Source organism: Nerophis ophidion, linkage group LG09 (genome assembly GCF_033978795.1).
Source record: "Nerophis ophidion isolate RoL-2023_Sa linkage group LG09, RoL_Noph_v1.0, whole genome shotgun sequence".
Taxonomy (NCBI): Eukaryota; Metazoa; Chordata; class Actinopteri; order Syngnathiformes; family Syngnathidae; genus Nerophis; species Nerophis ophidion.
The window spans coordinates 66,236,614-66,248,072 of NC_084619.1; the positions used below are offsets into that span (position 1 = coordinate 66,236,614).

At 41.1% G+C, this 11,459-nt stretch overlaps 1 protein-coding gene across 4 annotated transcripts in view; it reads right to left on the bottom strand.

Moving 5' to 3' along the window:
- The window catches only part of LOC133559645 (collagen alpha-1(XVII) chain-like), a 78,844-nt gene that overhangs the window by 14,366 nt on the left and 53,019 nt on the right, over nucleotides 1-11,459 (bottom strand). For all 4 annotated transcript variants that reach the window (XM_061911594.1, XM_061911593.1, XM_061911592.1 and 1 more), the window contains one exon: nucleotides 10,913-10,948. In XM_061911594.1, the coding sequence (XP_061767578.1) occupies nucleotides 10,913-10,948 (36 nt within the window). The remainder of the gene's footprint in view (nucleotides 1-10,912; nucleotides 10,949-11,459) is intronic.

Consider the following 11,459-nt stretch of genomic DNA (forward strand, 5'->3'; position numbering starts at 1 on the left):
CGCCTTGCATGGCAGCTCCCTCCATCAGTGTGTGAATGGGTGAATGTGGAAGTAGTGTCAAAGCGCTTAGAGTACCTTGAAGGTAGAAAAGCGCTATGCAAGTACAACCCATTTATTTATTTAATTAATAATGGAGACGTCAAAGAAGAAAGGTGTAGGTGGGAAGCGGTGTAGTCCGGTTAGCGCCTTGCATGGCAGCTCCCTCCGTCAGTGTGTGAATGGGTAAATGTGGAAGTAGTGTCAAAGCGCTTTGAGTAACTTGAAGGTAGAAAAGCTCAATACAAGTACAACCCATTTATTTATTTAATTAATAATGGAGACGTCAAAGAAGAAAGGTGTTAGTGGGAAGCGGTGTATTGCGGTTAGCGCCTTGCATGGCAGCTCCCTCAATCAGTGTGTGAATGTAGAAGTAGCGTCAAAGCGCTTTGAGTACCTTGAAGGTAGAAACGCGCTATACAAGTACAACCCCTTTATTTATTTAATTAATAATGGAGATGTAAAAAAAAAAAGGTGTAGGTGGGAAGCGGTGTATTGCGGTTAGCGCCCTGCATGGCAGCTCCCTCCATCAGTGTGTGAATGTGTGTGTGAATGGGTAAATGTGGAAGTAGTGTCAGAGCGCTTAGAGTACCTTGAAGGTAGAAAAGCGCTATACAAGTACAACCCCTTTATTTATTTAATTAATAATGGAGACGTCAAAGAAGAAAGGTGTAGGTGGGAAGCGGTGTATTGCGGTTAGCGCCTTGCATGGCAGCTACCTCCATCAGTGTGTGAATGGGTGAATGTGGAAGTAGTGTCAAAGCGCGTTGAGTACCTTGAAGGTAGAAAAGCGCTCTACAAGTACAACCCATGTATTTATTTAATTAATAATGGAGACGTCAAAGAAGAAAGATGTAGGTGGGAAGCGGTGTATTGCAGTTAGCGCCTTGCATGGCAGCTCCCTCCATCAGTGTGTGAATGTAGAAGTAGCGTCAAAGCGCTTTGAGTACCTTGAAGGTAGAAAAGCGCTATACAAGTACAACTCCTTTATTTATTTAATTAATAATGGAGATATAAAAAAAAAAGGTGTAGGTGGGAAGCGGTGTATTGCGGTTAGCGCCTTGCATGGCAGCTCCCTCCATCAGTGTGTGAATGTGTGTGTGAATGGGTAAATGTGGAAGTAGTGTCAAAGCGCTTGGAGTACCTTGAAGGTAGAAAAGCGCTATACAAGTACAACCCATTTATTTATTTATTTATTTAATTAATAATGGAGACGTCAAAGAAGAAAGATGTAGGTGGGAAGCGGTGTATTGCGGTTAGCGCCTTGCATGGCAGCTCCCTCCATCAGTGTGTGAATGGGTAAATGTGGAAGTAGTGTCAAAGCGCTTAGAGTACCTTGAAGGTAGAAAAGCGCTATACAAGTACAACCCATTTATTTATTTATTTATTTAATTAATAATGGAGACGTCAAAGAAGAAAGATGTAGGTGGGAAGCGGTGTATTGCGGTTAGCGCCTTGCATGGCAGCTCCCTCCATCAGTGTGTGAATGGGTAAATGTGGAAGTAGTGTCAAAGCGCTTAGAGTACCTTGAAGGTAGAAAAGCGCTATACAAGTACAACCCATTTATTTATTTAATTAATAATGGAGACGTCAAAGAAGAAAGATGTAGGTGGGAAGCGGTGTATTGCGGTTAGCGCCTTGCATGGCAGCTCCCTTCATCAGTGTGTGAATGTAGAAGTAGCGTCAAAGCGCTTTGAGTACCTTGAAGGTAGAAAAGCGCTATTCAAGTACAAGCCATTTATTTATTTAATTAATAATGGAGACGTCAAATAAGAAGAAAGATGTAGGTGGGAAGCGGTGTATTGCGGTTAGCGCCTTGCATGGCAGTTCCCTCCATCAGTGTGTGAATGTGTGAATGTGGAAGTAGTGTCAAAGCGCTTTGAGTACCTTGAAGGTAGAAAAGCGCTCTACAAGTACAACCCATTTATTTATTTATTCATTTATTTAATTAATAATGGAGACATCAAAGAAGAAAAATGTAGGTGGGAAGCGGTGTATTGCGGTTAGCGCCTTGCATGGCAGCTCCCTCCATCAGTGTGTGAATGGGTAAATGTGGAAGTAGCGCAGTGGGAGAGTGGCCATGCGCAACCCGAGGGTCCCTGGTTCAATCCACACCTAGTACCAACCTTGACACGTCCGTTGTGTCCTTGAGCAACGTCACCCTTACTCCTGATGGGTGCTGGTTAGCGCCTTGCATGGCAGCTCCCTCCATCAGTGTGTGAATGTGTGTGTGAATGGGTAAATGTGGAAGTAGTGTCAAAGCGCTTTGAGTACCTTGAAGGTAGAAAAGCGCTATACAAGTACAACCCATTTATTTATTTAATTAATAATGGAGACGTCAAAGATGAAAGATGTAGGTGGGAAGCGGTGTATTGCGGTTAGCGCCTTGCATGGCAGCTCCCTCCATCAGTTTGTGAATGGGTGAATGTGGAAGTAGTGTCAAAGCGCTTTGAGTACCTTGAAGGTAGAAAAGCTCTATACAAGTACAACTCCTTTATTTATTTAATTAATAATGGAGATGTAAAAAAAAAAAGGTGTAGGTGGGAAGCGTTGTATTGCGGTTAGTGCCTTGCATGGCAGCTCCCTCCATCAGTGTGTGAATGTGTGTGTGAATGGGTAAATGTGGAAGTAGTGTCAAAGCGCTTGGAGTACCTTGAAGGTAGAAAAACGCTATACAAGTACAACCCATTTATTTATTTAATTAAGAATGGAGACAACAAAGAAGAAAGATGTAGGTGGGAAGCGGTGTATTGCGGTTAGCGCCTTGCATGGCAGCTCCCTCCATCAGTGTGTGAATGTGTGTGTGAATAGGTAAATGTGGAAGTAGTGTCAAAGCGCTTAGAGTACCTTGAAGGTAGAAAAGCGCTATACAAGTACAACCCATTTATTTATTTAATTAAGAATGGAGACAACAAAGAAGAAAGATGTAGGTGGGAAGCGGTGTATTGCGGTTAGCGCCTTGCATGGCAGCTCCCTCCATCAGTGTGTGAATGGGTGAATGTGGAAGTAGTGTCAAAGTGCTTTGAGTACCTTGAAGGTAGAAAAGTGCTATACAAGTACAACCCATTTATTTATTTATTTAATAATGGAGACGTCAAAGAAGAAAGATGTAGGTGGGAAGCGGTGTATTGCCGTTAGCGCCTTGCATGGCAGCTCCCTCCATCAGTGTGTGAATGTGTGTGTGAATGGGTAAATGTGGAAGTAGTGTCAAAGCGCTTAGAGTACCTTGATGGTAGAAAAGCGCTATAGAAGTACAATCAATTTATTTATTTATTTATTTAATTAATAATGGAGACATCAAAGAAGAAAGATGTAGGTGGGAAGCGGTGTATTGCGGTTAGCGCCTTGCATGGCAGCTCCCTCCATCAGTGTGTGAATGGGTAAATGCGGAAGTAATGTCAAAAGCGCTTTGAGTACCTTGAAGGTAGAAAAGCGCTCTACAAGTACAACCCCTTTATTTATTTAATTAATAATGGAGACATCAAAGAAGAAAGATGTAGGTGGGAAGCGGTGTGTTGCGGTTAGCGCCTTGCATGGCAGCTCCCTCCATCAGTGTGTGAATGTGTTTGTGAATGGGTAAATGTGGAAGTAGTGTCAAAGCGCTTTGAGTAACTTGAAGGTAGAAAAGCACTATACAAGTACAACCCCTTTATTTATTTAATTAATAATGGAGACATCAAAGATGAAAGATGTAGGTGGGAAGCGGTGTATTGCGGTTAGCGCCTTGCATGGCAGCTCCCTCCATCAGTGTGTGAATGGGTAAATGCGGAAGTAATGTCAAAAGCGCTTTGAGTACCTTGAAGGTAGAAAAGCGCTCTACAAGTACAACCCCTTTATTTATTTAATTAATAATGGAGACATCAAATAAGAAAGATGTAGGTGGGAAGCGGTGTATTGCGGTTAGCGCCTTGCATGGCAGCTCCCTCCGTCAGTGTGTGAATGGGTAAATGTGGAAGTAGTGTCAAAGCGCTTTGAGTAACTTGAAGGTAGAAAAGCTCAATACAAGTACAACCCATTTATTTATTTATTTATTTAATTAATAATGGAGACGTCAAAGAAGAAAGGTGTTAGTGGGAAGCGGTGTATTGCGGTTAGCGCCTTGCATGGCAGCTCCCTCAATCAGTGTGTGAATGTAGAAGTAGCGTCAAAGCGCTTTGAGTACCTTGAAGGTAGAAAAGCGCTATACAAGTACAACCCCTTTATTTATTTAATTAATAATGGAGATGTAAAAAAAAAAAGGTGTAGGTGGGAAGCGGTGTATTGCGGTTAGCGCCCTGCATGGCAGCTCCCTCCATCAGTGTGTGAATGTGTGTGTGAATGGGTAAATGTGGAAGTAGTGTCAGAGCGCTTGGAGTACCTTGAAGGTAGAAAAGCGCTATACAAGTACAACCCCTTTATTTATTTAATTAATAATGGAGACGTCAAAGAAGAAAGGTGTAGGTGGGAAGCGGTGTATTGCGGTTAGCGCCTTGCATGGCAGCTACCTCCATCAGTGTGTGAATGGGTGAATGTGGAAGTAGTGTCAAAGCGCGTTGAGTACCTTGAAGGTAGAAAAGCGCTCTACAAGTACAACCCATGTATTTATTTAATTAATAATGGAGACGTCAAAGAAGAAAGATGTAGGTGGGAAGCGGTGTATTGCAGTTAGCGCCTTGCATGGCAGCTCCCTCCATCAGTGTGTGAATGTAGAAGTAGCGTCAAAGCGCTTTGAGTACCTTGAAGGTAGAAAAGCGCTATACAAGTACAACTCCTTTATTTATTTAATTAATAATGGAGATATAAAAAAAAAAGGTGTAGGTGGGAAGCGGTGTATTGCGGTTAGCGCCTTGCATGGCAGCTCCCTCCATCAGTGTGTGAATGTGTGTGTGAATGGGTAAATGTGGAAGTAGTGTCAAAGCGCTTGGAGTACCTTGAAGGTAGAAAAGCGCTATACAAGTACAACCCATTTATTTATTTATTTATTTAATTAATAATGGAGACGTCAAAGAAGAAAGATGTAGGTGGGAAGCGGTGTATTGCGGTTAGCGCCTTGCATGGCAGCTCCCTCCATCAGTGTGTGAATGGGTAAATGTGGAAGTAGTGTCAAAGCGCTTAGAGTACCTTGAAGGTAGAAAAGCGCTATACAAGTACAACCCATTTATTTATTTATTTATTTAATTAATAATGGAGACGTCAAAGAAGAAAGATGTAGGTGGGAAGCGGTGTATTGCGGTTAGCGCCTTGCATGGCAGCTCCCTCCATCAGTGTGTGAATGGGTAAATGTGGAAGTAGTGTCAAAGCGCTTAGAGTACCTTGAAGGTAGAAAAGCGCTATACAAGTACAACCCATTTATTTATTTAATTAATAATGGAGACGTCAAAGAAGAAAGATGTAGGTGGGAAGCGGTGTATTGCGGTTAGCGCCTTGCATGGCAGCTCCCTTCATCAGTGTGTGAATGTAGAAGTAGCGTCAAAGCGCTTTGAGTACCTTGAAGGTAGAAAAGCGCTATTCAAGTACAAGCCATTTATTTATTTAATTAATAATGGAGACGTCAAATAAGAAGAAAGATGTAGGTGGGAAGCGGTGTATTGCGGTTAGCGCCTTGCATGGCAGTTCCCTCCATCAGTGTGTGAATGGGTGAATGTAGAAGTAGTGTCAAAGCGCTTTGAGTACCTTGAAGGTAGAAAAGCGCTCTACAAGTACAACCCATTTATTTATTTATTCATTTATTTAATTAATAATGGAGACATCAAAGAAGAAAAATGTAGGTGAGAAGCGGTGTATTGCGGTTAGCGCCTTGCATGGCAGCTCCCTCCATCAGTGTGTGAATGGGTAAATGTGGAAGTAGCGCAGTGGGAGAGTGGCCATGCGCAACCCGAGGGTCCCTGGTTCAATCCACACCTAGTACCAACCTTGACACGTCCGTTGTGTCCTTGAGCAACGTCACCCTTACTCCTGATGGGTGCTGGTTAGCGCCTTGCATGGCAGCTCCCTCCATCAGTGTGTGAATGTGTGTGTGAATGGGTAAATGTGGAAGTAGTGTCAAAGCGCTTTGAGTACCTTGAAGGTAGAAAAGCGCTATACAAGTACAACCCATTTATTTATTTAATTAATAATGGAGACGTCAAAGATGAAAGATGTAGGTGGGAAGCGGTGTATTGCGGTTAGCGCCTTGCATGGCAGCTCCCTCCATCAGTTTGTGAATGGGTGAATGTGGAAGTAGTGTCAAAGCGCTTTGAGTACCTTGAAGGTAGAAAAGCTCTATACAAGTACAACTCCTTTATTTATTTAATTAATAATGGAGATGTAAAAAAAAAAAGGTGTAGGTGGGAAGCGTTGTATTGCGGTTAGTGCCTTGCATGGCAGCTCCCTCCATCAGTGTGTGAATGTGTGTGTGAATGGGTAAATGTGGAAGTAGTGTCAAAGCGCTTAGAGTACCTTGATGGTAGAAAAGCGCTATAGAAGTACAATCAATTTATTTATTTATTTATTTAATTAATAATGGAGACATCAAAGAAGAAAGATGTAGGTGGGAAGCGGTGTATTGCGGTTAGCGCCTTGCATGGCAGCTCCCTCCATCAGTGTGTGAATGGGTAAATGCGGAAGTAATGTCAAAAGCGCTTTGAGTACCTTGAAGGTAGAAAAGCGCTCTACAAGTACAACCCCTTTATTTATTTAATTAATAATGGAGACATCAAAGAAGAAAGATGTAGGTGGGAAGCGGTGTGTTGCGGTTAGCGCCTTGCATGGCAGCTCCCTCCATCAGTGTGTGAATGTGTTTGTGAATGGGTAAATGTGGAAGTAGTGTCAAAGCGCTTGGAGTACCTTGAAGGTAGAAAAACGCTATACAAGTACAACCCATTTATTTATTTAATTAAGAATGGAGACAACAAAGAAGAAAGATGTAGGTGGGAAGCGGTGTATTGCGGTTAGCGCCTTGCATGGCAGCTCCCTCCATCAGTGTGTGAATGTGTGTGTGAATAGGTAAATGTGGAAGTAGTGTCAAAGCGCTTAGAGTACCTTGAAGGTAGAAAAGCGCTATACAAGTACAACCCATTTATTTATTTAATTAAGAATGGAGACAACAAAGAAGAAAGATGTAGGTGGGAAGCGGTGTATTGCGGTTAGCGCCTTGCATGGCAGCTCCCTCCATCAGTGTGTGAATGGGTGAATGTGGAAGTAGTGTCAAAGTGCTTTGAGTACCTTGAAGGTAGAAAAGTGCTATACAAGTACAACCCATTTATTTATTTATTTAATAATGGAGACGTCAAAGAAGAAAGATGTAGGTGGGAAGCGGTGTATTGCCGTTAGCGCCTTGCATGGCAGCTCCCTCCATCAGTGTGTGAATGTGTGTGTGAATGGGTAAATGTGGAAGTAGTGTCAAAGCGCTTAGAGTACCCTGAAGGTAGAAAAGCGCTATAGAAGTACAATCAATTTATTTATTTATTTATTTAATTAATAATGGAGACATCAAAGAAGAAAGATGTAGGTGGGAAGCGGTGTATTGCGGTTAGCGCCTTGCATGGCAGCTCCCTCCATCAGTGTGTGAATGGGTAAATGCGGAAGTAATGTCAAAAGCGCTTTGAGTACCTTGAAGGTAGAAAAGCGCTCTACAAGTACAACCCCTTTATTTATTTAATTAATAATGGAGACATCAAAGAAGAAAGATGTAGGTGGGAAGCGGTGTGTTGCGGTTAGCGCCTTGCATGGCAGCTCCCTCCATCAGTGTGTGAATGTGTTTGTGAATGGGTAAATGTGGAAGTAGTGTCAAAGCGCTTTGAGTAACTTGAAGGTAGAAAAGCACTATACAAGTACAACCCCTTTATTTATTTAATTAATAATGGAGACATCAAAGATGAAAGATGTAGGTGGGAAGCGGTGTATTGCGGTTAGCGCCTTGCATGGCAGCTCCCTCCATCAGTGTGTGAATGGGTAAATGCGGAAGTAATGTCAAAAGCGCTTTGAGTACCTTGAAGGTAGAAAAGCGCTCTACAAGTACAACCCCTTTATTTATTTAATTAATAATGGAGACATCAAATAAGAAAGATGTAGGTGGGAAGCGGTGTATTGCGGTTAGCGCCTTGCATGGCAGCTCCCTCCATCAGTGTGTGAATGTGTTTGTGAATGGGTAAATGTGGAAGTAGTGTCAAAGCGTTTAGAGTAACTTGAAGGTAGAAAAGCACTATACAAGTACAACACCTTTATTTATTTAATTAATAATGGAGACATCAAAGATGAAAGATGTAGGTGGGAAGCGGTGTATTGCGGTTAGCGCCTTGCATGGCAGCTCCCTCCATCAGTGTGTGAATGTGTGTGTGAATGGGTAAATGTGGAAGAAGCGCAGTGGGGAGAGTGGCCGTGCGCAACCCGAGGGTCCCTGGTTCAATCCCCACCTAGTACCAACATTGACACGTCCGTTGTGTCCTTGAGCAAGACACTTCACCCTTGTTCCTGATGGTTGCTGGTTAGCACCTTGCATGGCAGCTCCCTCCATCAGTGTGTGAATGTGTGTGTGAATGGGTAAATGTGGAAGTAGTGTCAAAGCGCTTTGAGTACCTTGAAGGTAGAAAAGCGCTATACAAGTACAACCCATTTATTTAATTAATAATGGAGACGTCAAAGAAGAAAGATGTAGGTGGGAAGCGGTGTATTGCGGCCGCCTTTAAAGTAGCAATGATTGTCACACACATACTAGGTGTGGCGAAATTATTCTCTGCATTTGACCCATCACCCTTGATCACCCACTGGGAGGTGAGGGGAGCAGTGGGCAGCAGCGGTGCCACGCCCGGGAATCATTTACAGTGATTCAACCCCCAATTCCAACCCTTAATGCTGAGTGCCAAGCAGGGAGGTAATGGGTCCCATTTTCATAGTCTTTGGTATGACTCGGCTGGGATTTGAACTCACGACCTACCGATCTCAGGGCGGACACTCCAACCACTAGGCCACTGACTAGGTTAGCAACACAAACACAGACGGTGTTTCCTTGTTTACATTCCCGAAAGATGACGGTGAAACTTTACTATGGAACAGAGCGGTCAAGCGAACATGGTTCCCTACCACATGGTAGAGAAAATGGTGGTAATAAGTCGGCTCTTACCGTAGACATGAGCGGAGAGCTTGCGCCGTTCCTCCTGCAACTGTCAGAGACGCAGCTTTGCAAATTTGGACGGGGTCTAACAGCAAAACAGTCTTCCAACACTCCGTAGACGGCATCAAGGCCTATTTATTCAAGGGTGAGGGTTGGGAAACGAAGGTGATTGGCGAGGGAAGTGTGGATTCAGGCCGGGTGGCCTATTTCTAGTTCCAGGTTACCCTCCATTATTATATTTTATAAATAGTAAACCAAGTTGTGGTAGTAGTTTAGTCGTGGATGTACACTGTATAGTGATGCCCCAACGGCTGTCTTCGCCTCGTCGAGAAACGTGGCTTCCCTTGGAGACACTGGCGGTCACCCCGACTTTCAGGTTGTACAGGTACGACCATATAGTCTCGCTAAAACACTAGTAACACAATAAGCAGATAAGGGATTTTCCAGAATTATCCTAGTAAATGTGTCTAATAACATCTGAATCGTTTTTGTTTGTTTTTTTTTCTAGTCCTTCACTCTCACTTTCCTCATCCACAAATCTTTCATCCTCGCTCAAATTAATGGGGAAATCGTCACTTTCTCGGTCCGAATGGTTCTTGCTGTGATTGTAAACAATGTTCAGATGTGAGGAGCTCCACAAAACTTTAATGCAAACATGAATTGATTTAATGTAATCAAATGATTAGACATACTTTCTTTCGTTTCCAATTATCCTTCAATGACTTATCAATGCACACATGCTAAAAGTGTGATTTGAATGAAAACATTTTTAAAAAAGAACAATTTCAATGTCAATAATGTGCATTTATTAGACAAAATGATGGTTATGGCAAGTGGAAATATTTTGGTTTATTTAACCTTCCTCTTGTGTTAGCTTCCTGTTACCATCTCTTATTTTAACGGGTCGTTTTGACCCATGTCTTAAATCAGCTGTAAAATACACTAAAAACAACGATCTATCATCCAATTTGTTTCCCGTCTCTTGGTTACCTCGTTAGGTTTCCTTATCCATGAAAATACTGGTTTTAATATTTTTGGTGTGGGCCATTAGGCCTTTTTTTTTGTCGGAACACCCCTCGATTTCAATTGAAAAAAATGGTAAAACGAACCTCAAGAGAATCGTATAAATAAATAAAAAAGGTTGTTGTGTTACCTGACCATTACTGAGGGGTATTAGAGCACATCTCTTAAATAAATGTGTTTTATTTATTTTTTCATTTTAATAATTTTAACATAGTAACAACTCTATACTGAATTGACCTCAAATGTTTGGACATTTTAGTTTTTAAATGCATAAAAGAACCACGTAAATTGTGTTTGTTTTTGTACAGGATAACAAGGTAAAATGAGAATCCACTAAAGCTCACACGATTGGGAGAGGAGCTGGCCGTCAGTGTGTTCAGTTTTGGCTCTACTTAGTGCTTTATAGTCTTATTTTTATAACTGGGTCGAAACCGACCCTAACAACACCAATGTCATAATTTCAACCAGAGCATTTTATAATTTAGTGAAACAAAAAAAAAAAGTTTTATTTTGTTGAAATAGAGGTTCCTGACAAAGTCAAAAAAGCCTTGATGCATAAAAATAAATTTATGTGCTTCTTTTATGCATTTAAAAACTAAAATGGGTCGGTGCCGACCCTAACACAAGACGAAGGTTAAACTATTACCTGTGTGTTACACGTTAGATATTATATTGACTATAAAGTGTGTTTTATCCCATTACTTGAATCCAACAAACTAATCGATTATAAAAAATAATAGATGAATGCAGCCCTAATAATGCAAAGAGTGGATAATATTTTACCTCGAGAGCCTTTTTGGCCATCTTGTCCAGCTGGTCCTGATAATGACAGAAGAACACAAACATGCACAAATGTGTCAAAACATTCAAATATATATATATATATATATATATATATATATATATATATATTTATATATATATATAGGTGTGGGAAAAAATCACAAGACTACTTCATCTCTACAGAACTGTTTCATGAGGGGTTCCCTCAATCATGAAACAGTTCTGTAGAGATGAAGTAGTCTTGTGATTTTTTCCCACACCTACATATTGCGCTCTACCACGGTATCGAGCACTATTCTCTGGATAATCCAATCAAGACATATATATATATATATATATATATATATATATATATATATATATATATATATATATATATATATATATATATATATATATATACATACATATATTAGTATTAGTATAAACAAATGTACATATATATACAGACATACATAAATACATACACGTATGTATATATATATACATATATGTACATATATATTTACATATATACATATGTATTTATACACACATACATATATAC